The sequence below is a fragment of the Tachyglossus aculeatus genome, chromosome 6 (genome assembly GCF_015852505.1).
Source record: "Tachyglossus aculeatus isolate mTacAcu1 chromosome 6, mTacAcu1.pri, whole genome shotgun sequence".
NCBI lineage: Eukaryota > Metazoa > Chordata > Mammalia > Monotremata > Tachyglossidae > Tachyglossus > Tachyglossus aculeatus.
In genome coordinates, this window is record NC_052071.1 from 31,256,216 (window position 1) to 31,283,795 (window position 27,580).

Genomic DNA, 27,580 nt, shown 5'->3' on the forward strand with positions numbered 1-27,580 from the left:
ACACTCACTATGTGCCGAGTAGAAGGATCGCAAGGCTTGGGAGACAAAAAGGCAAAAGCGAGAACACTGCCGGATGCTGCAACCTCCAAAATGTCAGCAGGGTAAAGGACAGCCCGTATTTGTGCACAGTGTCGCTGGAACTGGCAGTCCTGCTTTGGCCTTTTCTGTGACACACTCACCAATAGGTCAGTTATAGTGTCAGTTAAATTCTTCCTTTATAGAGGACAGTTATACATATATATTTCATCCTCTCCCCCCCGCACCCTAGTCCCACCCCCATCGTCACATGTACATATATAACTTCCTCACTTTTACAGCCTCCTTTCTGAGCAGAGTCATCGGGCTACTCACGTGGCAGCAGATCTGTAATACAGTAGTGTTACTGACATGTCAGGGCCTGTGTGGTAAAGTTGTTGTTTCCTGAAGCAGGCCTGGGTGCTGTCACCGGCAATTTTTGTTTTGGAGTCCCAGGCAATCCAGTTGTGGTTTAGATCCAGAAAATCTGCATTTCTTCAGGTTGTGTCCAGGTCTGTGAATTCGTTCCATTTCCTCTGCTTTCAGGAAAAGAGGTGTTCGGCTTTCCATTTCGTATATGTGTATCGGGGAGGATAGGTCTGTCAGGATGAAATTAGAACTCAAATGAGCCTTTGCGAGGGAAAGAATTGTGAACTTTATAAGGATTTGAAACCTGCTACAATTTGTAGCACTGGAATGAGCTAGCTGTGTGTCCATCCCCCCCATCTTACCTCCTTCCCTTCCCCACAGCACCTGTATATATGTTTGTACATATTTATTACTCTATTTATTTTTCTTGTACCTATCTATTCTATTTATTTTATTTTGTTAGTGTGGTTTTGTTCTCTGTTTCCCCCTTTTAGACTGTGAGCCCACTGTTGGGTAGGGACTGTCTCTATATGTTGCCAACTTGTACTTCCCAAGCGCTTAGTACAGTGCTCTGCACATAGTAAGCGCTCAATAAATACGATTGATAGTTTAGGGAATCTGGTGTTAGAGGTAGCCTTTTTGAGTCTCAGGTACCTCAGTTGAAAACATAATAATAATAATGGCATTTATTAAGCGCTTACTATGTGTAAAGCACTGTTCTAAGCACTGGGGAGGTTACAAAGTGATCAGGTTGTCCCACGGGGGGCTCACAGTCTTAATCCCCATTTTACAGATGAGGTAACTGAGGCCCATTGAAGTGAAGTGACTGGCCCAAAGTCACACAGCTGACAGTTGGCGGAGCTGGGATTTGAACCCAGGACCTCTGACTCCAAAGCCCGGGCTCTTTCCATTGAGCCACGGTGCTTCTCCACGTGGAGCTGCACACATTCCATCTCTTCACATTCAGGCCGTGGCTGGCACAGGTTGACCAGGGCTTACCTTCCTCAAAGTTGAGTCTGTGTTTCCCAATCAATCAAATAATAATAATGATGATATTCAAGCACTAACAATGTGCCAAGCACTGTTCTAAGTGCTGTAGTAGATACAAGGTAATGGAGGCTAGACACGGTCCCTATCCCACGTTGGGTTCGCTCTCTTAATCTTCATTTTACAGATGAGTTAACTGAGGGACAGAGAAGGGAAGTGAGCTGCCCAAGGTCATGCAGCAGAAAAGTGGCAGAACCAGGATTAGAACCCGTGACCTTCTGACTCCTCCTAGGCCCATGCTCTATCCACTAGTCTGCCCTGCTTCTCTTATTGTAGTTATCGTACTGTATTTATTGAGCACTTACTGTGTGCAGAGTACATACTAAGTGCTTTCTTTTAATGGAATTTAAGTGCTTACTATGTGCCAGACACTGTACTAAGCCCTGGGATAGATACGAGCTAATCAGGTTGAACACAGTCCTGTCCCACGTGGGGCTCACAGTCTTAATCCCCATTTTACACTTGGGTAACTGAGGCACAGAGAAGTGAAATGACTTGCTCAAGGTCACCCAGCAGACTAGTGATGGAGCTAAGTGCTTACTATGTGCCAGACACTGTACTAAGCCCTGGGATAGATACGAGCTAATCAGGTTGAACACAGTCCTGTCCCACGTGGGGCTCACAGTCTTAATCCCCATTTTACACTTGGGTAACTGAGGCACAGAGAAGTGAAATGACTTGGTCAAGGTCACCCAGCAGACTAGTGATGGAGCTGGGATTATAACCCAGGTCCTTCTGACTGCCGGGTCTGAGCTTTACCCACCAGGTCACACTGCTTCTCAGCGCTTGGGAGAGTACAATACAGCAATCAATCAATCAATCGTATTTATTGAGCGCTTACTGCGTGCAGAGCACTGTACTAAGCGCTTGGGAAGTACAAGTTGGCAACATATAGAGACAGTCCCTACCCAACAGTGGGCTCACAGTCTAAAAGTTGTACAGCAGAGTTGGTAGGTACATCCCCCGCCCACAACGAGCTCAAAGTGGAACAAGAGGATGCTAGGTATTGCCATTCCAAATTAATTTATCAAAATTCTTAAAAACGATCATCTACAAAAACCACCCTCCTTGCCTCGAGGCAGTTTGAAGAAAAGATGCAATTTTAAAAACAGAATGAATAAGAGCCAATAGTCAATTGGGCGTGAATTACAATGTATAGATGTATCCGGTCTCTGTCCTGAAGGGGTTTGCAGGCTAAAATAGAGGAAATATTTAAGCATGGTTGGTGCTTTCTAGTTAGCTTGCCCTCAAGTTAGAAAAAGGGGATAATTTGCTGTATCCACGAAGACTTCTTGATACCTTGAAAAAAGAAACAATTCCTTTTAAGTGCATCAGGGAACGTGTCTTACCAACTCTGTTATATTGTACTTTCCCAAGTGCTTAGTACAGTGCTCTGCCCACAGGAAGCGCTCGATAAATGCAATTATTTATTTGTAAATAATTGTTTAGTCTCTTTACAGTAGTATGCTGGTCATCTATATTGTAAAATGTACAGACCGTCATTGGAGCTGTTTCCCTGCCACTGACCAGCTCTCTGACCACAGGTGGGAGTCCCAGACCACTGCTAATATAGCCCTGGGTGGCTTATGAATCACTCAGAAGGTACTGGAGGTATTAATAACGGTGGTATTTGTTAAGGGCTTACTGTAATTCCCAAGCATTGTACTAAGCTCTGGGGTAGATGCATGGTAATCAGGTCAGACACAATACTTGTCCCACAGGTGGTTCACCATCTAAGTGGGAGGGAAAACAGGCATTTAATCCCCGTTTTTTTACAGATGAGGAAACTGAGGCCCAAAGAAGTTAAGTGACTTTCTCCAGGTCACACAGCAGGCAAGTGGCGAAGCTGGGAGTAGAACCCCAGGCCTTGACCTCCCCATCCTGTACTCTTAGCAGTAGGTCTCACAGCTCCTTTCCCTTCCCCACTTACTTGGTCTTAAGTGCCACTGCCCAGCCAAATCCAGAGCATCGCCCCAGGACCGTAGTAAGTGCAGTATGTGGTGGGAGAACAAAAGGGAGTTCGAAGACCGTCCGTTTTGGGAGTAGCTAAGCCAGGGACTGTGAGGCATTGAGGAAGAAAATAGCTCAACAGGCTTCCCCCGGCTGCCAGTGGTGGTACCTTGAAGAAGGGCGGAAACCGTGGGGCCAGATTGAGGTTGGGAGAGTGAAATGGGTTTGGTCCATTTTCAAGATGGTGGCACCTGTGGATAAATCAGGTATAGACTTAGATAGAGGGATCAGATTATATGTAGTCGATACGACCCAGGCTGGATAATTAAGGGTGGCAAAGTGTATAATAATAATAATGTTGGCATTTGTTAATCGCTTACTATGTGCAAAGCACTGTTCTAAGCGCTGGGGGGGGGTACAAAGTTATCAGGCTGTCCCTCGTGGGGCTCACAGTCCCCATTTTACAGATGAGGTCACTGAGGCTCAGAGAAGTTAAGTGACTTGCCTAAGGTCACGTAGCAGACATGTGGCGGAGCCAGGATTCGAACCCATGACCTCTGACTCCAAAGCCCGGGCTCTTTCCACTGAGCCACGCTGCTGCTGCTTCTATAAAGTATGTTGTCCCAAGTCAGATGTTTATAAATCAGATTTCATGGTACTGGGTAGGTTCTCTTCTTTGATTTTCATTTCCTATTATTGTTTCTTTGAGTAATTGAGAACAACTACATGATGTTAGGCTGCTTAGCAGCTGCTGTTTTTTCTCTCAGAGGACTATAGCATTTGCTGCTTGGCATTCTAGAGGAAATCTTAATTGTTTGTGAGGACTGGAGGCAACTTCGTCTCTTGTATTCTTATGTATATCGTACCCTGACAAGCACTATATATTTTTTTTCCACAGGTTTTTGATGCTAATGACCTTTATTCCGGAGTCAATTTCTCCAAGGTGCTGAGTACGCTTTTAGCTGTCAACAAAGCCACAGAAGGTAAGGAAAGGAAAGACTTCCTTATGATTTCTCTGTGATAATTTTCGTTTTACTCTTCAAGGCTTCTGATCGTTCCAAGATCATACCGTGACTGGTATCAGATGGTTAGTGCAATCAATCAATCAGTGGTATTTACTGAGTGCTCACTGTTTTCAGAGCGCTGTAGTAAGCATTTGGTAGAGTAGGTAGTTATTAAAATGGTGTTTTTAACTTTTGCCTTTTCCAGTGTAAATTTAAATGTAAAAATAGCAGACGTAATCTTTCTCAAACCTCTTTTTTGGTGTCCATTAAAATAGAACTACTTGATCGAAAACTGTTGAATAACCAAATTAGCATAATAAGAGCACACGGCCTAAAAGTTTTCTTCTTTATCATTTACAAAATGTAAGCTGTCAATTTTGGTGTCAAGACTATGCCATCTCAGATTCATTTCACCCACACTTCCATCTTCCTAAGTAAGTCTCATTTCCCTCTTCCATCTGGAAGCCAGACTTTTCTGCCTGGAGAATGGGAATTGTGTCTTCTGAATGTTCCTCTGTATTTTTGGTTTATAAAGGCTATGCTACGGATCAGTTTAGGGAGTGTAGGCATAGGTATATGTCCTTCCATAGCATTTTTCCTCAGTTGTGGATGCAAGTAATTCATGAAGTCCAGAATTTTGTATTGTAAAATATCTCAAAACCATCAATTAGGAATAGATCATACAGCTGAAGTGAGGAGTTTGTTACACAGTAGTACTAAGTGAAAAAGTTCATAGAAGTTACTTTGCCTTTAAAGGATAGCCTGCTATTTTATGATGCCTGTGATAAAATAGCAGAGCTTGCAGTAGAGAGTTAAGCTAATTAGGGTAACTATATTTAACATGCTATGAGAGGAGACAGACACTAAAACTCACCATTTTGGGGTCAGAAGGATAGTATAATGTTAACGTGATGCCATACAAATTATATGTTCCTTTGCCAAGCTCTCTTTGCACTTGCCACAGATATTTATAAAAATGTAAGGAGGTGAAAGTCAAGACCCACAGCATCAAGGAAATTACTTGGCTACTGAGTTTGTCTCCTAGGAAATGTTCGCATTTTCAACTTTTGTGGTTTATGGCCTCCGTGTCTTCAAAATAGGGAGAAAAGGCACTCTTTTAAAACAATTTTTAAAGATGCCAACCTTCCCCTTTTGAACAATCTCGGTGCATTGAAAACAATCAGCCCCATACCTGACTCGATCAAGTTGCAGTTTATCAATGTTTGATAAAGGAGAAGCATATTAGATTGGCCTGATTTTTTTTTTCTTTTAGTGAGTGTTTATTAGTGTCAGTTTAAGCTTATTTTCTCTTCAGTGGAGCTGAGCATTTTATGTTACCACCCATTTCAATTCCTTGTTCTATGTGGGTAAGAAAAAATTGGCTCATTTCCCGATGAAAAAGAGTTTCGCAGTATTTTTTGAGTAAATTGCAGTAGCAGTCATTGCGGTGTCTTTGGCCCCAGTGTTAGGTGGTCCATAACCCAGCAAAGTAAGGTTAAGGATTATGGCATTGGAGCTCGTTTAATGACTGAAGTCTGAGGAAGAACAGTCCTGTAGGTATTTTCCAATACACTCCAGAGCTACCACCGGCAAGGTTATGTAAGAAAGCTTGGGAGCAGCTATTGTGCGTGTCCAGCTTACTAAAACTGCTGTGAAATTAAAGTTGCCGTGGAGCAGTACACAAAGGTCTGCCTGAACATGTATTTTCACCACCTGCTTTGGATGGAATGTGGTCAGAATTAAGGAACATTCTTCCAACAACATGTGCCTGGCAAAGTGCGATGTAGAGTGGGAAGGAACGGTTGTGTACATGCACATGATGTTAGACGTGGGGGTGAGTACAACAGTGCATGTCTGCCAGAATGCGGAGTTCTGAATGATGCAAGCCCCACGTTATAGGGAGACTGGGAAGTATGTAGCAGTCCTGTTATAAGGAGAACTGGGTGCACTTCTCAACTGGTGGGAAGTTTCTTGGTAGGCCTTGAGAGTATTGTCGGGACCCATCTTGGCGATGTGGCATGCATGGTGAAATCGAAGATTGCAATGTGCCCTTACCAAAGACGGCAGGTAGTACTGCATAAGATGATGTCTTGAAGAGGACCAAATTCCATTAGCCGATGCGGATCTAAAAACTAACCCTTTGTCCCCCTGCTTTTCCTTTTTGAACAGATAAACCTTCTGAAAAGCCATGCCGTCGTTCATCTTCCCTTAGTGCGCCCAGCTCCCAGACGAACCTAAAGAGAGTGAGTTCTAATACAGGACCAGTGCTGCGGAGACAGTCAAAGGCAGTGGTATGGATGCTTTCTTTTCTTTTCTTTTCTTTTCTTTTCTTTTCTTTTCTTTTCTTTTCTTTTCTTTTCTTTTCTTTTCTTTTCTTTTCTTTTCTGTCTCTTTTCTTTTCTTTTCCTTTCTGTTCCTTTCCTTTCCTTTCCTTTCCTTTCCTTTCCTTTCCTTCCCTTCCCTTCCCTTCCCTTCCCTTCCCTTCCCTTCCCTTCCCTTCCCTTCCCTTCCCTTCCCTTTTTCCTTTCTTTTCCTTTCTTTTCTTTTCCTTTCTTTTCTAATCTGTACAACTGGATGGCTTATTTATGATTGCTTAAATCCCTAGTTTTTTGTCTTCGGAAACTTTAAGTAGGTTTTACCTCAAGTAAAAAAAGTTTACTCTCGAGCCTGATATAGTCTCCCTTGAGCCACACTTTTTTAGTTGGTGAGGTGACATGATAATTTACCTCTGCTTCTCAAACTCTTTCATTTTCTGTTATTCAGTTCTCTTTTTGGGTTCCCGTTGAGCTGCGATAGCTCGTGCTTGATTTGAAATTTTAACTCTTGTTGGAATCCTTATCTAAGATTCGGCCACTTCTAGCTGCTTGCGTAGAGGTTTCTAAAGTGGTCATTCAAGAGAGAACTAGCTCCCTGTCACAATTCCTAACACATTTGGACAGGAGATCCAGGTGTCTTCTGCCACAGATCCCTCTGGACTTCAGTCTAAATTGCACAGACATTGCATTTTTATTCTCATGTTTCACCTTCCCTACCCTCATGTCTGACAGCTGAAGTTTTTTATCATCTCAGTATTGTCCCCAGATCTTGCTTCTTTTCCATCCAGTCCCTCTCCTCTTCCTTCAGAGTACTCCATTTAGAAAATTCTTAAATTGATTTACACTAGGTTTCTGTGTTATTTCTGTGCTTGGAGTACACTTGTTTGGCCTTGTTAGGGGCCAAGTGTAAAAGAACACTATTAGATTGTGGTAAACCAATTCAGAATATTTCTTCCAAGTTGGGTGGTCAACACTAAGGTGGTTTTCATAGGTTACCCAGGTTTATTTTCCCTGTTTCACATATCTCTCAGTTCCACGGTATAGGATACCATCTCCTGAGCCAGCCATATAGTATGAGAGGATTCCCTAAGGGATAAGTGGAACTCTTTAGGGGGAAATATTGATGCCCAGTTTTATGCTCACCTTAATAATCCAGTGTGGTTTTTTTTTTGTTTGTTTCATTAGGAGATGACTGAGAATGGCAGTCACCAATTAGTGGTCAAGGCAAGATTCAACTTTAAACAGACCAACGAAGATGAACTGTCAGTCTGTAAAGGGGATATCATTTATGTCACTCGAGTTGAAGAAGGAGGCTGGTGGGAAGGCACATTAAATGGAAAGACAGGCTGGTTTCCTAGTAACTATGTCCGGGAAATTAAATCCACTGGTACGTGAAACTTTTTACAAGTTTTTAGATGACTGTACTAATGTAGCATTGCTCTTCTTCTAACAGTCTTTTTCAAGGCTTATCAACAACCGAAGACTTTTCTTCTAAGGTTAGTGCATATGTGACTAACAGAAGGGAATGTTATAATAATAATAGAACTGAGTCAGGAGAAAACCCATCTTCAGATCTCTTTATATGAGACTATGCTTAGGTATTATCTAGACTGTGCAAACTAAAAAGCAGAAGAATTCCAAGTTTAGGCAGTTATTCTACACTAAATGTGTCCTTTTGAGCCACTGCTACATATTCTTTCTTACTAGTATAAGCATCCCAATAAGACAGATGTAACAAAATATGTCCAAAATCCATGCATTAGCTTCCTTTTCTAAAATGCCTCTTAAAGACGACTCAACTTCAAACAGACCAACGACGAACTTGAAAAACTTTGAAAGTAAACGCCTCAGAAATATATGTAAGAGAAATAATTCACGGTCCCAGGACAAGAAAGGGCCTCAAGAGAAGTGTTCCCTAATGAGAAGAGCACAGGCTCGGAAGTCAAGGGGCCTGGGTTCTAATTCCGGTTCCACCACTCGTTCTGTGACCATGGGCAAGTCTCTTAACTGTTCGTTGTCTGTTATCTCATAATAATAATAATAATAATAAGTATAATGATATTAAGCACTGTTCTAAACGCTGGGGGGATACAAGGTGATTAGGTTGTCCCACGTGGGGCTCCCAGTCTCACTCCCCATTTTACAGATGAGGTAACTGAGGCATAGAGAAGTTAAGTGACTTGTCCAAAGTCACACAACAGACAAGTGGGGAGTCAGGATTAGAACCCATGACCTCTGACTCCCAAGCCCGTGCTCTTTCCACTGAGCCACACTGCTTCTCATTAGGTAGTTCTTTGTCCCGCCTGATTAACTTGTATCTATCCCAGCGCTTACTACAGTACCTGGCACCGGAAGTGCTTTAACAAACACCACAAGCGTTGTTTTTATTATCAAGCGTTCATCTAGTTCAGTAGTTTTCAATCTTTAGTTGAAGATATATTATCAATCAATCAATCGTATTGAGCGCTTACTGTGTGCAGAGCACTGTATTAAGCGCTTGAGAAGTACAAGTTGGCAACATATAGAGACAGTCCCTACCCAACAGTGGGCTCACAGTCTAAAAGAGACCCTTATATCACGAGACCCTTTGGTGGAGGAGAGGGAAGTAGCTGATACCCACAGAAGTCCTTAGACCACCTATTTCGGTGCCAAAGCAAGGTTTAACAAAACATCCTTTTGCATTAACGATCTAACATTCAATTAAAGCACATGCTCTGAAGAAAGCAAAGCAGCCTACCCTTATCCTCCCTTAACGAATCAAGCGCTACATTATTTTATCTAAGAGCGTGGTGCTGTGAAAAAACATAAATTAGTTTTGCACAACCTGTAATTCTGGTTGCAGAACTTCAGGGGTGTGGACCTAATTCTACCCAAAAGCTCCGACTGGGCCGAATGGAGCCCGGTCGCTCTTCTGAGAGGAGTTGGGCTACGCTGTTGATCCTTTTGGCCGTTGAGCATTCGGCAATTTCCAGCGCATTCAATATTCTCTTGTGTTTGCACGGTAGCCCAGTCCTGACTCCCTTTCTGGGAGCCGTTGCCCCTGGGCTTGCTGGAGTCAAGCCCTTTCATTCTAAAGCCCAAACCCACGATTTGGCCTCACCCCGCGAGGGCTCTATCGCTAGTTGTTCCATAGTTTACTGGGTGAAAGATTGGCCTAGTTTGTCCTCCTGTCTCTGAGCAGGACTAATAACAATAATAATAATAATAATGTTGGCATTTGTTAAGCGCTTACTATGTGCAAAGCACTGTTCTAAGCGCTTGGGGGGATACAAAGTGATCAGGTTGTCCCACGTGGGGCTCACAGTCTTAATCCCCATTTTACAGATGAGGTAACTGAGGCTCCGAGAAGTTAAGTGACTTGCCCAAGGTCACACAGCAGACGTGTGGCGGAGCCGGGATTCGAACCCGTGACCTCTGACTCCAAAGCCCGTGCTCTTTCCACTGAGCCATGCTGCTTCTCAACTACAGTTAATCCAGACAGAGGTTGGCTACTCTTTTCCTAAAAATCCTCAGAGAAGGAGTCTCCCTGGGTAATCATCATCATCAATCGTATTTATTGAGCGCTTACTATGTGCAGAGCACTGTACTAAGCGCTTGGGAAGTACAAATTGGCAACATATAGAGACAGTCCCTACCCAACAGTGGGCTCGCAGTCTAACGGCTCATGTTCTCTATAGTCAAGACGTTTTTCCTCAGGTAAATTGCCCTGTCTTCAGGGAAAATGAGGTCAAATCATTTTTCTTAAATTCTTGGAAGCTGCTGTAGTCCTCAGTGAGCCTTTTTAAAGCTATATTAATGCTGCACTAACTAATTTCTGATTACCTATGTATCCATGCTCGTTGGCATTTAAAAATGATCGGCCCATTCTTGAACTTCCGACTGGTCCACTCGAGCATTATCTCAGCTTCTCGTTTTGCTGATTTTCGTGACAGATTCACAGTGTTTTAGCCATCTAGACCTTCTGGCAGAAAAAACTCATCGGCTCATCTGGAAATTTGAGTTTGCCATTACCCTGTTTAGTGATCTGGAGCGTTGCTTTCTTCACCTGCAAAATGGAAATAATAATACTCCTTGCTTACCTCATAGGGGAACTGCAAGTATAGCTAAGTTGGCATGAAGCAGACAAGTATTTGAAAAACATATGCCCTTTCAGAATATAGCTTAATATGAAATTTACTCTTTGGAGAATGTTTGATGATTGCCATCACATTGTAAGATAGCGGCAATTTTTTAGCAGTGGACTAAATGAATCAGAGATGGAATCTAAATTTAAAGAGTTGAAATAGGTGATTGTATATGTTTATGGTCTTAGTGGTGTCTTTTAAAAATGGCACAGCATTGACTTACAATTACCTTACCTTACCTCATAGGGGAACTGCAAGTATAGCTAAATTGGCATGAAGCAGACAAGTATTTGAAAAACATATGCCCTTTCAGAATATAGCTTAATATGAAATTTACTCTTTGGAGAATGTTTGATGATTGCCATCACACTGTAAGATAGCGGCAATTTTTTAGCAGTGGACTAAATGAATCAGAGATGGAATCTAAATTTAAAGAGTTGAAATAGGTGATTATATATGTTTATGGTCTTAGTGGTGTCTTTTAAAAATGGCACAGCATTGACTTACAATTCGGTGTTATTTTCCCTTTGACTTCCATCTCAATAAAAGCAAGGAGACAGTCTATTGAAGCAATATTGATTTGTTACCAAACCGCTACAGTGTCTTGTGATTCCCAGGTTAGATGGCTTCAGTTAAATCAATGATCTTTGTAACACAAACCCCACTACTTCTGTATAAAAGCATACTTCCTCAAGGCATTACTTACTTTGTAAATGCCAGTGATAATTAAGTGGGCAGATTGTCATCATCATCATCTTCTTCATAATAATAATAATAATAATGATGGCATTTGTTAAGCGCTTACTATGTGCCAAGCACTGTTCTAAGCACTGGGGGGAATACAAGGTAATCAGGTTGTCCCACATGCGGCTCACAGTCTTAATCCCCATTTTACAGATGAGGGAACTGAGGCACAGAGAAGTTAAGGGACTTGCCCAAAGTCACACAGTTGACAAGTGGCGGAGCCAGGATTAGAACCCATGACCTCTGACTCCCAAGTCCGTGCTCTTTCCACTGAGTCACGCTGCTTCTCTCCTCCTCAGTAGATTAGAATCCTTCAGGAGTTAATCTGAACATTTTAGCAGTTTTTTAAGTTGTTCCAAACTTAATATAAATGGTTAGGTACATTTTCAAAGAAAGCCAGTTTTATGAACAAGAAGACCCACAGTGCTTTGGCATTTCTATATTAATTAATTCAGGCATTTTTTTTTCTAGTGCAGTTTACATTGGTATAACTTGTTAATACTCTAGACTTGGGACAGAGGTATAGGCTATTTGAAAATAATGAGTCTCTAAAGCAACAATACTTCTTAAATGATTTTTTTTAAACCCCTCCACCTTGTTTTTATGAACCTGAAAGGCCCCAGTTGAGCAGCATTTCATGGGATCTCAGATGTGATCCCCTCTTTATTATGTCTGGGAAAAACTCAGAGGGCATTTCTAACAAGCAAGGAGAGGAATATTGTTGAGTTTTTTTGATTTTTTTTTGGTCCCCATTAAAACTGTGCCAGTCAAAGGGACTGAAAAACAATTGGAGAGGATGAGTGGAACTAAAAGTGGGGTGAGGGGAACCAGGAGGGTGAGGACACCTAATAATCCATGAGGAAACCTCTTTAAATCATGCTGGGGTTAGAATGGCCTCAGGAAAGTAGTGAATCAGAAAAAAACCCCTCCAGATTCAAGGGAAGGAAGAAGAGATCTAATTCTTTAAGTTACTGACCTAGCATCTGCAAAATTCCGTTTTAATACTAAATGGTATGTTCAGTTATAGTTCAGTTTCATTTTTTTAAAGGCAGGATTTGGGGCTAAAAGCTGTCTGTGTGACCACTCTGAGGGAATACAGAGTGCATCTTGTTTTGCTGTATCTGGTAGAGAAAATTTTCCAGAGCTATGATTTTTTAGACCCAAGAAAGAAATCCTTAAGGAAATCTTTCTTCTAGATGTTTTTGAAATGATTTCTTAGATCAAATGCACATTTGTATTAGAGATGGAAATTCTTCAAGATGCCTTGGAGGAGCCGCATTTTAAGTTGAACAATGCATGCAGTCAATCAATCAGTGATATTTATTGAGTGCTTTCTGTGTGCCAAGCACTGTACTAAGCACCTGGAAAGTACAATACAACAGAGTTAGTAGAGACATTCCCTGCCCAAAAGGAACTTACATTCTAGAAGCGGAGACAGGCGTTAAAATTAATTACAGATACGAACAAAATTGCTGTGGGGATGAGAGGTGGGTGAATATCAGTTTCTTTAAGGATGCAGAGCCAAGTGCATAGGCAATTACTCTCCCCCATCCTTCAAAGCCTTATTGAAGGCATACCTCCTCCAAGAGAACTTCCCTAACTAAGCCCTCCTTTCTTCTTCTCCCACTCCCTTCTGCATCACCCTGACTTGCTCCCTTTATTTATCCCCCTCTTCCAGCCCCTCAGCACTTACATGCGTATCTGTAATTTATTTATATTGTCTGTCTCCCCCTCTAGACTGTAAACTTGTTGTGGGCAGGGAATGTGTCTGTTTATCATTTATTATGTACTCTCCCAAGCACTTAGTACGGTGCTCTGCACACAGCGCTCAATAAATACGATTCAAGGAATGAATGAATAGGGAAATGAGGGCTTTATTGGGGAAGGCCTCTTGGACAAGATGTGATTTTAATAAGGCTTTGAAGGTGGGGGAAGTGGTGGTCTGTAGTATATGAAGGGGGAGCAAGTTCCCGGCCAGAGGGAGGATGTGGGCAAGGGGTCAGTGGAGAGATAGGTGAGATTGAGGTACAGTGTGTAGGCTGTCAATCAATCAATCATTTATTGAGCGCTTACTGTGTGCAGAGCACTGTACTAAGCGCTTGGGAAGTACAAGTTGGCAACATCTAGAGACAGTCCCTACCCAACAATGGGCTCACAGTCTAAAAGGGGGAGACAGAGAACAAAACCAAACATACTAACAAAATAAAATAAATAGAATAGATATGTACAAGTAAAATAAATAAATAGAGTAATAAATATGTACAAACATATATACATATATGCAGGTGCTGTGGGGAAGGGAAGGAGGTAAGATAAGGGGGATGGAGAGGGGGACAAGGGAGAGAGGAAGGAAGGGGCTCAGTCTGGAAAGGCCTCCTGGAGGAGGTGAGCTCTCAGTAGGGCCTTGGAGGGAGGAGCGAAATGTGCAGTGTGGGTTGTAGTGTGAAATCAGCAAGATAGGAAGGGACAAGCTGATTGAGTGCTTTAAAATCAATGGAAAGGAGTTTCATTTTGATGTGGAGGTGGGTGGGAGCAAACACTGGAGGTTCTTGAGGAGTGGGGAGACATGGGCTGAACATTTTTTAGGAAAAAAATGATCTGGGTACCAGAGTGAAAAGTAAGGTGAGACAGGATGCAGAGAGGTCAGCAAGGAGGCAAGTGCAGTATGCAAGCAGAGTATACTTAGTGCTTGAATCAGTGTAGTAGCAGTTTGGAGAAGAGAGCACAGATTTTAACAACGTTGTGAAGGTTGAACCGACAGGATTTGGTAACAGGCTGAATATTTGGATTGAATGAGTGAAATGAGTTATGCATAATGTCAAGGTTACCGGCATGTGAGGCAAGGAGGATGGTGTTGCTGTCTGCAGTGATGGGAAAGTCAGAGAGAAGACGGGGTTTAGGTGGGAAGATGAGGAGTTCTGTTTGGAGCATGTTAAATTGGAGGTGTCAGCGGGACATCCAAGTATAGTTGTGCTGCAGGCAGGAAGAAACATGAGACTGCAGAGAAGGAGAGAGCTCAGGCCTGGAGAAGTAGATTTAGGAATCACCCACCTAGAGATGGTAGTTGAAACCTTTAAACTGAAAGAGGTGACTTTAAACTAAAAGAAGTGGATCTTGAGACCACACCAGAGGTTGGTTCTACGGTCTGTAGGTTCCTGATTCCTCCAAAACTTCGCCTGGTCTCCCCTTAACTCTCTTCGCAAGGAATATCGGTGTTTGAGTATCTAATAAAATAGATTGTTTGAGTACAGTTTGCATAATTTGAACTCCCTCTTCCAGGCTAACCCTCCAGCCCTGTGGTTATTAGAGTGTCCAGTTCACTTTAAATGTGTCTGCACTGCAGATGCAGCCCTGGGCATGATTCAGATTTATAACGGCAAATCCCTCTACTTGTTTTTTTCCCTTTGCCTGCTGCAGACTCTTGTGCCAGTTCACGGTTCACCCCTCGATTCTGTTGTTGTTGAAAGTACAGGGAACACTTGCAGTTCTGTCCATTCTGGGGATTTGGAATCCTACTGAAGTTTTTGTCAAAATGTAATTATTGCCAGGGTCCAGGGGTAGAGTGACTTCCCTCTGGACGTGAACACGGATGATTTCAAGTGCAGTCTAATGTACATTAGTACAGACATGCCAGTGTGGTGACATAAAGGAACGGAAATCTAAGACTTGGGCTTTTTTTTTAAGTTTCTTTTTAAAGTCCCAGTAAGACACTTGCCCAAGAATATGAAAATCACCATGAATAGTTCCAAAGAGGTATTAATGGAATTTCCTATTTTTCTTTTGCTCTTGAGTCAGGAATCATGGTAAGAGTTTTTTCTGGGGATGGTGTTTTGGGGGGAATAAAGTGCTCATCATCATCATTTTGGTATTTATTAAGCACTTACTATGTGCAAAGCAGTGTTCTAAGTGCTGGGGAGGTTACAAAGTGATCAGGTTGTCCCACGGGGGGCTCACAGTCTTAACCCCCATTTTACAGATGAGGGAACTGAGGCACAGAGAAGTTAAGTGACTTGCCCAAAGTCACACAGCTGACTATTGGTGGAGCAGGGATTGGAACCCATGACCTCTGACTGACAGCCTGTGCTCTTTCCATTGAGCCACGCTGCTTCTCTCTATATTATATATATAATATATATACACACTTATATATAATATATATTATATAATATGTAATTATATAATATATATTATATATAATTATATATGTTATATATAGCACATTTGTACTATAGCCAATTTGTACTTCCCAAGCACTTAGTACAGTGCTCTGCACATAGTAAGCGCTCAATAAATATGATTGATTGATTGATTGATAGCACATTTATATTATGTGTTATATATATTGAGTTCTTTTGTCTTTGAACTGTAAACAATAAAGTCATTTAGCTAGGAAGAGATATTTTTTTTCCAGTTTTACAATACTTCTTCCCCTATTGCTTGCTTGGACAAAGAGAAAAACCTAAAGTCTGCTTCCAGGCTTTGCAGTGGAATTCTACTGGCAAAACACTCTTACCAAGATTGTAGTAAAATAAATCAGAGGACAAGGGAATATCAGGAAAATTCCATGTTGACTAACACTTTCAGATTAAGGATCATTAAACACCTAGCGGACTGCAACTTATAAGGAATACAGATTTATTTGTATTGTTAGAACTATTTTAGCATTTGGCTAATGCCTTGGGTATTTTTAGTGTTAGATTTTTTTCCCTTTGCTGGTCCTTCTAGAAGCCAAGGTTAAAATTTAGTGCTAGCTCTCTTTGAGGCTCTGAATTTTCAGCCCTCAAGAGAGTATTGTGTATTTCTCTCATATCCAGAATTAACAATATAGGCATTGAGTGTTCTGTGGATCAGACATTACAGAATAGACATCAGGGATCCTATTAAGAAAAAAAAGAAGGAACTTAGCCAATTAGAAAGGAGTCTTGAGAGAGTCAGAAGTTTCTTTAAAACAGGAGAATATAAGCTGACTTTAAGTAGGGATATAGAACCATTGCCAGTAACCTGATTTTCATCTCTTTCTGCATCTTCAGCTACCCATATGTAGTTATTTATTGGGCACCAAAATGAATTCAGCCACCAAGCTGTGGGTGATACATATTTTATGGAGAGAATCCATCGGCAGGATTTTACCTGGGACTTTGAAATGCTAGAGTTAGCAGACCCCATCCTACCTCCTGAAGTGGGCAGAAAGGTGACTGGGCCCGCGAGACTTAATTTCTCTTGCGCTGTTTCTGTCCGTTGAGGTTCTGGAGGGGCAATTTGAGACATCGATCTATTGACTATGAAAGGTGATTCATTCATTCAATCATTCAATCGTATTTATTGAGCACTTACAGTGTGCAGAGCACTGTACTAAGCGCTTGGAAAGTCCAAGTTGGCAACATATAGAGACGGTCCCTACCCAACAATGGGCTCACAGTCTAGAAGGGGGAGACAAACAACAAAACAAAACAAGTAGACGGTGTCAATACCATCAGAATAAATAGAATTATAGCTACATACACATCATTAATAAAATAAATAGAATAGTGATATTTATATTCTCCTTAGTTGCTATGTCACAGTGAACTCTGAAAAACGTGAAAAGAGCACAGTTGTGTTTTGAATTATCTTCATTTGTTTCCCTATTTTCCTACCCTAGGGTCACAGGAGATTGCTGTATTACCTAATTTCTTTACCTATTCAGCAGTTTTTTTTTCAAAACTGCTTAGGTTTATCATTGTAATCATCCAATGAATGATCAGCTACCTGTCCGTCTTCCATTTCTAGGTATCTGCCGGCCCTCAGCTACTTCTGTTTCTCTTTTTTGACCTCTTGCTGGCCAGGATGATTAGAAAACTGGAAGCATTTGTGGTGCATTTTGAGTTTCACCTGGCATGTCTGCAAGTTCATGATAATGATTTCAGTGATAATTATGGTATCTGTTAAGAGCTTACCATGTGTCAAGCATCGTTCTAAGCTCTGGGGTAGACACAAGTTAGGTTGGACACAGTCCCTGACCCACATAAGGGTCACAATCCAAGTAGGAGGGAGAACAGGGATTGAATTCCCATTTCACAGAGAAGTTAAGCGACTTGTCCAAGGCCACGCAGGATGCAAGTGGCGAAGCCAAGATTAGAGCCCAGGTCCTCTGGCTCCTGGGCCTGAGCTCTGTCTCATTATGCCATGCTGCTTGCCATGATGCATTAAATGATGCCATTAAATAAATAAATAAATTAAATAAATAAAAGTTATTTATTTATTTAATTTTTTTGTGCATATCTATTCTATTTATTTTATTTTGTTAGTATGTTTGGTTTTGTTCTCTGTCTCCCCCTTTTAGACTGTGAGCCCACTGTTGGGTAGGGACTGTCTCTATGTGTTGCCAATTTGTACTTCCCAAGCGCTTAGTACAGTGCTCTGCACATAGTAAGCGCTCAATAAATACGAATGATGATGATGATGATGGCCCAGAAAAGGTCTTGTGGCTACATAGATCTACTATAGCCGCATTTGCGAATCACTCAGTTCTACAAATCAAAAAGGCAATGAGAGGGAAGGACTCTGTTTCAGCTTGAAGACAGTTATATGGTAGATCGCAACAATCCCGTGGCATCTCTTCTTAGATTTTACAAAATAATTTGGCTTCCTGAGTCACCTATGTGGTCAAATTAGGATTCTGGCAGTTACTTCGTCAATTTGACTGCTTTGAGGGTCATCAGGATTCTGAGATTTGCTCCATGTTGGCACGGTTGGTCATGTCATTTCTGGTATTTATTGAGCGCTTACTATGTACAGAGCACTTTACTAAGCACTTGAGAGAGTACAGTACAACAGAGTTAGACATGTTCCCTGCCCACAACAAGCTTCTAGTCCATTTCCCATTGCTAATGGAATGAATGAATTCATTCATTCATTAAATCGTATTTATTGAGAATTAAGAATAAGCTTCCATTCCTCTGGAAAAGTGTTTTTACTCTACAGGCATACAAGCATTATCCAAAAGACTGAGAGACAGTCATTCTGTATTAGGATGACATCATGCTAGAGACTCACCCAAGGGAAAATGTGATGATTGTGCATCACTTTGCAGAGTCAGAATCACAAAAAATCTGAAGGAAAAACATACCAGTTAGTACAAGGAAACCCTGCCCACAACTAAAAGTCTTCATCGGCAGTGTGTAAATGACTCCTCTCATGCCTCAGTTACTTTATCTGTAAAATGGGGATTTAGGACTTTCAGCCTCATGGGGGACAGGGACTGTGTCCATCCTGATTATGTTAATACAGTGCCTGGCACATAGTAAGTGCTGAACAAATACCGTTTTTTAAAAAACAAAACCTAAAGCAAGGAGGACGGGCCGAACTACTTTAAGGATGCAGCCTCAGACAATTCAGCACTACAACTGAAAGTTGGGAGGCCACTGCAGCAGATAGAATATCTTTGCCTACTGCAATTAAGAAGGGAATGACTCTGCTCAAAGGTTTGAGAGGAGAATGAGACTGACATAAATGAAAATAGAGCCAAGGCAACAAGCACCAAAGTACAGAGACCATCTTTGTGAGTGCAAGTGGATGAAACTGTCAATCCTGTGGCAGCCTTCTCAGCTACACTCACATCCATAAACTTTATTTGTGAAATTATCTTCAAATATGAAGGACAACTGGTTATATCTGTGTCTTATTAAGGGAATCAGTGTGGCCCTGGTGTTGGAGGACCTGGATTCTAATTCTGGTTCTGCCATGTCTGCTGTGTGACCTTGGGCAAGTCACTTAGCTTCTGTGTGCCTCTGTCTCACCTGTAAAATGGGGATTAAATATCTGTTTTCCCTCCCCCATAGACTGTGAGCTCCATGAGGGACAGAGACTATGTCTAATGTTTTGTGTCTATCCTCGCACTTGGTATGGTGCTTGGCCTAGAGTAAATGCTCACCAAATGGCACAATTATTATACGTTTATTAATGTGCAGTTGAAGCAGGGATGATGAGCAGTGTGGGTGCAAGTTTATGCTTCAGAATTATAAATTCCAAAATATAAAAAAAAATGAGTTGGGTGATAAACTTTTATTATGATTGCTTTTGTAAAACTGAATTGGTCTTTTTAGAAGTGTGTTATTTTCAGTGTGCTTTTTAAAAAATGTCTAAATTCTTCCAGTCCTAATATGAATCAAGGAAGAGGTTATTTTTGGGGGGGGGATAAAGAAGCTATTTTGAAGGCCAGTTTAAAATGCCATACGAAAGACCTGCATAAAGGAAGGCAGACTGTCGTCTTACTAATGAAAGTTCAAGTTTTAGAGTGTAGCCACCACTATCATTTGTAAATGGCATGTTAGGTATAAGACAATGCATTGTTAATACTACGATAATTGTTTAATAACTTTGTGCCTATAAGGAAAGTTTGAAAGATAAACTTATTTTGTATATGGATCCCTTCTTTCATTTTTGAAATTCATTTGGACTCCTGTCAGCATGTAAGGGATCGTCTCTGTATGTTGCCAACTTGTACTTCCCAAGCGCTTAGTACAGTGCTCTGCACACAGTAAGCGCTCGATAAATACGATTGAATGAATGAATACTAGTTCTAGACGTTAATCTTTATTGTATCAGGTGCCTTAGGATTCTTAATTACGATTACAATCATTTCACTTTCCTTCACAGAAAAACCTCTTTCTCCCAAGACGTTAAAAGGAGGAGAAACTCTTCAGCTTACAAAGAATTATTATACTGTGGTGAGTTTTTACATTTTATGAAGCGCTTAACAAATACCATTAGTATTATTATCAATGTGTATTAATTACATTTTTTATTACATCTTACACCTAAAATGCTGATAAATTCAAGAATAGGCAAAGATTCAAAACAAAAGATTTTCAGAAAATGAAAAGGGAATAATTGTAAATGCCAGACATAATCAATCAGTGATCCTTACTGAGCATTTACTGTGCATAGCACTGAACTAAGGGATTAGGAGAGTCCAATACAGCAGAGTTGGATGCCCACCGTGAGCTTACCCCACGGTATTAATTTTGAGAACCACTTTTAGTCCATATTTGGTTGTGATTTGGTCTGAAGAGGAATGGACTAAAGACTAGGAAGCCTTTATTTGTTAAGGACTTCTAGACTGTGAGCCCATTGTTGGGTAGGAACCGTCTCTAGATGTTGCCAACTTGGACTTCCCAAGCGCTTAGCACAGTGCTCTGCACACAGTAAGCGCTCAGTAAATACGATTGAATGAATGAATACAGTCCCTGTCCCTCATGGGGCTCACCGTCTTAATCCCCATTTTACAGATGAGGTAACTGAGGCATGGAGAAGTGAAGTGACTTGGCCAAGGTAACACAGCAGAAAAGTGGTGGGGGTGGGGGGTCAGTATTAGAACCCAGGTCCTTGATTCTATATGTTCTATATGATTCTATCATTCTGTGTGATTTTATCTGTCTCTATATGTTGCCAACTTGTACTTCCCAAGCGCTTAGTACAGTGCTGTGCACGCAGTAAGCGCTCAATAAATACGATTGATTGACTGATTGATTCCCATTGCTTGCCCTGATGCCTGACCACTGTGCCGTGATCTCACGGGTCTTGCCGCCGAGCCCTGGCCCCCGTCCTACCTCAGGCCTGGAACGCCCTCCCTCCTCAAATCCGCCAGACAATCGCTCTCAATCAATCAATCGTATTTATTGAGCGCTTACTGTGTGCAGAGCACTGTACTAAGCGCTTGGGAAGTACAAGTTGGCAACATATAGAGACAGTCCCTACGCAACAGTCTACTCTCTCCCACTTCAAAGCCTAACTGAAGGCCCATCTCCTCCAAGAGGCCTTCCCAGACTAAGCCCCACTTTTCCTCACCTCCCTCTCCCTTCTGTGTCACCCTGACATGCTCCCTTTGCTCTTCCCCTCCCCTCCCCAAAGCACTTACGTATATACCTGTAATTTTATTTATTTATAATAATGTCTGTTTACTTGTACTGATGTCTGTCTCCCCGCCCCCTCAGACTGTGAGCTCGTTGTGGGCAGGAATTGTCTCTCTTTATTGCTGTACTGTACTTTGCCAAGCACTTAGTACTCTGCGCACAGTAAGTGCTCAATAAATGCTATTGAACGAATGAATCAGTGATAGGATTGGCATCAGGCATTTTTTTTTATTTTGTTCTATTAGCAATCTGTTGTTTTTTGTTTTTTGATAGAGAAATTTCAGTATTAGTTGGAACGGTCAGTAGGGCAAGAAGTGATTTTCCGGATGGGTGCTCTATATAGTTGGGGAAGAAGACTTTAACGCCTTGCAGACTTTTTGTGTATCATCCCAAAGAGCCTGGGCTTTGGGAGTCAGAGCTTGTGGGTTCTAATCCCAGCTCTGCCACTTGTCAGCTGTGTGGCTTTGGGCAAGTCACTTAACTTCTCTGTGCTTCAGTTCCCTCCTCTGTAAAATGGGGATTAAGACTGTGAGCCCCATGTGGGACAACCTGATTACCTTGTACTCCCTCAGCGCTTAGAACAGTGCTTGGCACATAGTAAGCGCTTAACAAATACCATTATTATTTTTTATTATTTTATTATTATTATTATTATCAATATTATTATTATTATTATTATTTCCAGCAGATGGCCCCCTCTGGTCATGTTTCTATCAGGCCCTTTTTCCACCTTCAGCCTGACTCTACCTTCGTGAATCATAACACTGTGCTTTGTAACCACTTGAAGCCTGAATGGTACGGACTGATTTGGAGAAGTAGTTTGCATATGTGTACTTTCCATTTTTTTTTTCGGAGTGCTTTTTCAAGTCACTGTTCCAAGAACAATCACTTTCTTTAAAATATCGGTCCAATGGGCCGGATGCCATTTCGGGTCTCTAAAAACTTAGATCTTCAGCAAGTTATATCTTAAATTTCCTTGTACTGACTTTGGCATTCCGAGTCGGAAATTGAAACCAGACATGTTGCAGAGTTAAAAAAAAAAAAAAAGTACTGGTTGATAATGCTATTGAAGTAGTGTTAAAACTTTGAACGGTGTTCCCTGAGAATCCCAGGATTTGCTAAATTCTATTAATGCAGCTAAGCCTAAATTATTCAGAGGATGATTTTCCAGTTTGTGCACGAGCATAATTATTTTGCTACTTTTCTTTATTCTTTGTAATCAATTTTATTTCTTGTTAGTAACTCTTCCTCACGGTGGATACAGCCAGGTTAAAAAAGGCGGAGCACAAGTACCCTCATTTGGTTATTTTTTAGCAGTTCTTAGTAAAAGGTTTTTTTTTTTTTTTTAGAGAGAGAAATGGTTAATGTTATGGACTAAAGTGATTTTTTTTGGATTGTCTATGGATTTTGGCTACAGATGGTTGTACTAGAATCACTGTACTTCCGTATTTCTATTTACTGTACTTCTGTTCAAATTCATTTCTGTTGAGGAACTAATGTTGCCAGAATCAGGTATCATGGAAAATTGAGCATCAACATATTTCTGAATTTTTTTCTAGATAAACAGTAGTGAATGAGATAATATTCTCTTCTATTGTTTTAGAATATTTCTGCATTAGATCTTTTACTGTGAAGTCGACTTGCCTTGTAAAGTGATTCTCTTGGTTATATTGTGTATTATGGTGTTTTAGGTGAGGTTACTCTGGGTGAATAATCATCGTAGGTGGGCACTCTGAAGCAGAGAAAAATCTCCCACCCCCACATTCCGTTTGGTATCATTATGTTGCATTTTCATCCATTAATAAATCATATTTAATGAGTGCTCACTGTGTGCAGAGAACAGTACTAAGAGCTTGAGAGGGTATAATATAGCAGAATCATTCCTTGACGACTAATATAGAAAATAGGTTGAGGAAGAGCACTTCTCTGCCATTTCTGGCGTCACCATCTTGGGGTGGTCCCATGTGGCTGCCGTCTTTGGCAGCGGCCATGCCGTTACCCTGGCCAGACAGCTCCCCGGTAATTGAAATACCCTTAGGCCTCGGAGTCAGAGGACCTGGTTCTAATCCCGGCTCCACCACTTGTTTGCTGTGTGACTGTGGGCAAGTCACTTAACTTCTCTGTGCCTCAGTTACCTCCTCTGTAAAATGGGGATTAAGACTGTGAGCCCTATGTGGGACAGGGCTTGTAGTGTACTGTGTACATAGGTGTACTGTGTACAACCTGATTATGTTATACCTACCCCAGCTGTAAGTGCAATGCCTGGCACACAAATACCACTATTATTATTATTTTTTATTATTGTTATCATTGCTATGACAGCTTACTTTGCTTACCTTCTGAAGCCGGCCTTGCCTACAGACATGTGTATCACATCACTGAAATACAGTAGGGTGAAAGTCTGTGACCCTGCCAAACCACATCATAATTCTCTTGGTACATACTTTGTGTCTTCCTCAGTGCATGTCTCTTAGAGTAATCCATTTTTTTAAATTGCTGTCTCAGTGTTGATGCTATAGTGGGATATCTCTGTTTTCATTTGTCCTTTCCTGTCCCATGTATTCATTTATTCATTCATTCAATCGTATTTATTGAGCGCTTACTGTGTGCAGAGCTCTGTACTAAGCACTTGGGAAGTACAAGTTGGCAACATATTGTGTTTTAAGTATCTCTAGTTGATCCCATCTCTTGATCTTGAGCCTTTATTTCAAGCGAACAAATGTATAAGCGTGTTTACTTTTTCCCTTCTTCTCCTCTTCCTTCTCTACTCTCTTCCCATGTGAAGCAACTTGACTTTTACCACAAGCCATTGTTGATCAAAACCGAAAAGCCCTATGATTAAACTTTCAATCGCTCGAGACCATCCCGGAGAATCTAAACATGTTCTCAATCTATCTTTGGTATTTTTTGAGTGTTTATTGTGTGCAGAGCACTGTACTAAGAACTTGGGAGAGTACAATACAACAGAGCTGGTAGACACCAAGAGCTTATAAATTGACATTTAGAAGATTATAATACCTTGTATTTCTGACCAGCAGCCTGGCCACCCTCACATAATCAGGAAGCTAAGCAGACGGGTAAATTTTGAACATGAGACTCAAGCTTGTCAATAATTTTGGAAGGTGTAAGAGTCCTTTATTTTAGATGCTGTGTATGAATGACCAGGCTAGCTATCAATATTATTTTGATGTTTCTTTATTTCAAATAGCTAGTCATTCAAATAATTGGATCTGTACTTCTATTCATATTCATTTCTGTTGAAGAACTAATGTTGCTAAGGCAAAAGCATTTCCCTCCCTCTTTACTGAGGGAAGCAGTGCGGCTTAGTGGAAAGAGCACGGGCTTGAGAGTCAGAGGATGTGGGTTCTAATCCTGGCTCTGCCACTTGTCTGCTGTGTGACCTTGGGCAAGCCACTTCACTTCTCTGTGCCTCAGTTACCTCATCTGTAAAATGAGGATTAAGACGGCGAGCCCCATATGGGACAAACTGATTACCTAGTGCCCCCAGCACTTAGAACAATGCTTGGTGCATAGTAAGCGCTTAACATACCATCATTATCATCATTACGTGTGTCGGACCACTACTCTCTCTCTATTCAAAACCCTACTAAAATCATATGTCCTCTAGTAGGCCTCCCCTGATCAGCCTCAAATATCCCTCTCACTCCTTAGTACAGCGCTTAGTACAGTGCTCTGCACACAGTAAGCGCTCAATAAATACGATTGATTGATTCCCCCTTCCTCCACCACATCATCTGTAGACTTGTTCCTCTCTCTCCTCAGGTAATAATAATGATGGCGTTTATTAAGCGCTTACTATGTGCAAAGCACTGTTCTAAGCGCTGTACTCACCTTCTTACCCCCTAACTCTTATGCATATATCTCTAAATTCTGTTGCTTCCCCCTGCCTGTAATTTCTTTTCGAGTGTGTATCTCCCTCTACTAGAATTTGATCTCCTTGAGGACAGGGATCATACCTACTAACTATTGGACTGTCCCAAGTGCTTAGTGTAGTGCTCTGCACAGGATAAGAACTCAATAAATACTATTGATTGATCGAGTTACGGATTGTTTCTGCCACATCTCTTATTTTTAAGCAGGTAATTAGGCTCAGGGATTATGCAGTTGGGGGGCTGTTTGGGGAAAAGAGTGCAGAGTTTTCTTTGTATATGGCAAGGGAGGGTGGGGAATAATAAGTGTCTGGACACGGCCTATTTCGGTAAATTTCCAGTGATGTTGTCTAGATCTGATTGTTCTGCCATAAAACTGACTAGCCAGCCTGCCAAGTTTCTTTTCCTTCTGACTCAACCCACTTAGGCCTTCTGTTTGTGGCCACAGATTTCTCTGCAAATCCTTGTTCTTGTTCTTCATTTCTTCATTAGATGAATGACTGTCTTAAACATGAATGGGAGGGGTGCAAAAGTTCATCAACTGCTCCGTAGAATTTCAAAGGCAAAAATTATCTGTGCCTTAGTTTCCTCATCTATGAAATGGGAATAATACACCTGTTCTCCCTCCTCCTACTTCCTCCTACAGTCCACTGTGAACCCTGTGTGGGACAGGGACTGAGTCCAACCTGATTAACTGGTATTTACCTCAGTGCTTAGTACAGAGCTTGGCACGTAGTAAGAGCTAAACACATATAATTATTATTATCTTCATCGTTACTAATAAAAACAGTAATTCCACTCTCACTTAGTACAATGATTTGCTCTTAACACTTAATTTCCCACGGTATTACCACTCACTTCAAATTTTTGTATAAGTAGCGAGATGCATTAATCAGTTTTGTTTAATCATTTTTGTTCATTATGTTTAGGCAGAATTTTGCTGCCCACAAAGCATATTCTAGGTGTTTTTTTGCTTACAGTACTCGACTGTCTAGAACCTCTCCCTCAAAGACGGCCAAAAATATCTCCCTTGTCTGTCTCTTTTTCCTCCTGTCTCACCCCTAATTAGGAAAGTACAGTAAGTAGCCCTGTATACTCAACCCGCAACAAACTCAAATATTGAATAATGATCAATTCCTTGCAGTTAACATCTTTTTCTCTCAAGTTCACATAAATTAGAAAAATAAAAGGAAGACCAGACCAAATATGTTTTTAAAGAGAAACTGTGACCAAAGTTGTTAAAAAAAAAAAATTATATACTCTAGTGGAATGAAAAGCCAGTTGTTAATTTTTTACTAGAAATGTTTTTCTCCTTCATTGCATTTGAGTTCTACTTCTTAATCTTGGCTGTTTTGCTGACATGGCAATTTGGGGGGGAAAAACAAACAAAACTTCAGCTCCATTGACCAGTCAAGGAATTGCATTTGGAAAATCCGCCCACTTTCTTGATCATTTGCCTGACATTGCCTTTCCCTTCCCCTCTTTTCGGGGACATGGGAAGGGTTACACCCTTGCCGAATGTGATTGGGGAAGTAAAGGATGTTCCCAAGTTCATCCCAGCCTACTTGCTAGCCGGACACTGGGGGTGAGACGATAGAGGGTCCCTCGTGGCTCCCCCAGGCCCTTCTGACTGGGGTCCGAGTGTGTGGGCTTCCCAACCTTGCCTGGCTTTCAGAACCAGAGCAGCTGTAAATAGGGAGTTTATGACCTAGTGCAGTTTCCATGCTGCTCTGATTTGCACTGGGTAACTGGTGCTCCAGACACTTTGGGAAACCGGAGCTGCTCTTCCCAGCAAAATTCCCCTGGCTCAGGTCCTGGAGCCCCTTCTCCTGGCTGCCCACATAGCCTTCCTGGAATATTTTGGTCCCCAGGGATATAATAATAATGGCATTTATTAAGCGCTTACTATGTGCAAAGCACTGTTCTAAGCACCGGGGAAGTTACAAGGCGATCAGGTTGTCCCTCAGGGGGCTCACAGTCTTAATCCTCATTTTACAGTTGAGGTAACTGAGGCACAGAGAAGTTAAGTGACTTGCCCAAAGTCACACAGCTGACAATTGGCAGAGCCTGGATTTGAACCCATGACCTCTGGCTCCAAAGCCCGGGTTCTTTCCACTGAGCCACGCTGCTTCTGAGATATAATCTCAGCTTCTGAGGGATAATCTGCCTGTTGATTTGACTTTTGTCTACAAAGGCCAAAAACGATTTGGGGTGGTGATCACTTTCTGT

The 27,580-nt window shown here is 41.5% G+C and overlaps 1 protein-coding gene across 1 annotated transcript in view; it reads left to right on the forward strand.

The window, feature by feature from the left end:
• Positions 1-27,580, forward strand: part of ARHGEF6 (Rac/Cdc42 guanine nucleotide exchange factor 6) — a 101,622-nt gene that overhangs the window by 33,989 nt on the left and 40,053 nt on the right. Inside the window, exons 3-6 of the mRNA XM_038747918.1 lie at positions 4,280-4,364; positions 6,555-6,676; positions 7,886-8,087; positions 20,206-20,276. Of these exons, the coding sequence (XP_038603846.1) occupies positions 4,280-4,364; positions 6,555-6,676; positions 7,886-8,087; positions 20,206-20,276 (480 nt within the window). The remainder of the gene's footprint in view (positions 1-4,279; positions 4,365-6,554; positions 6,677-7,885; positions 8,088-20,205; positions 20,277-27,580) is intronic.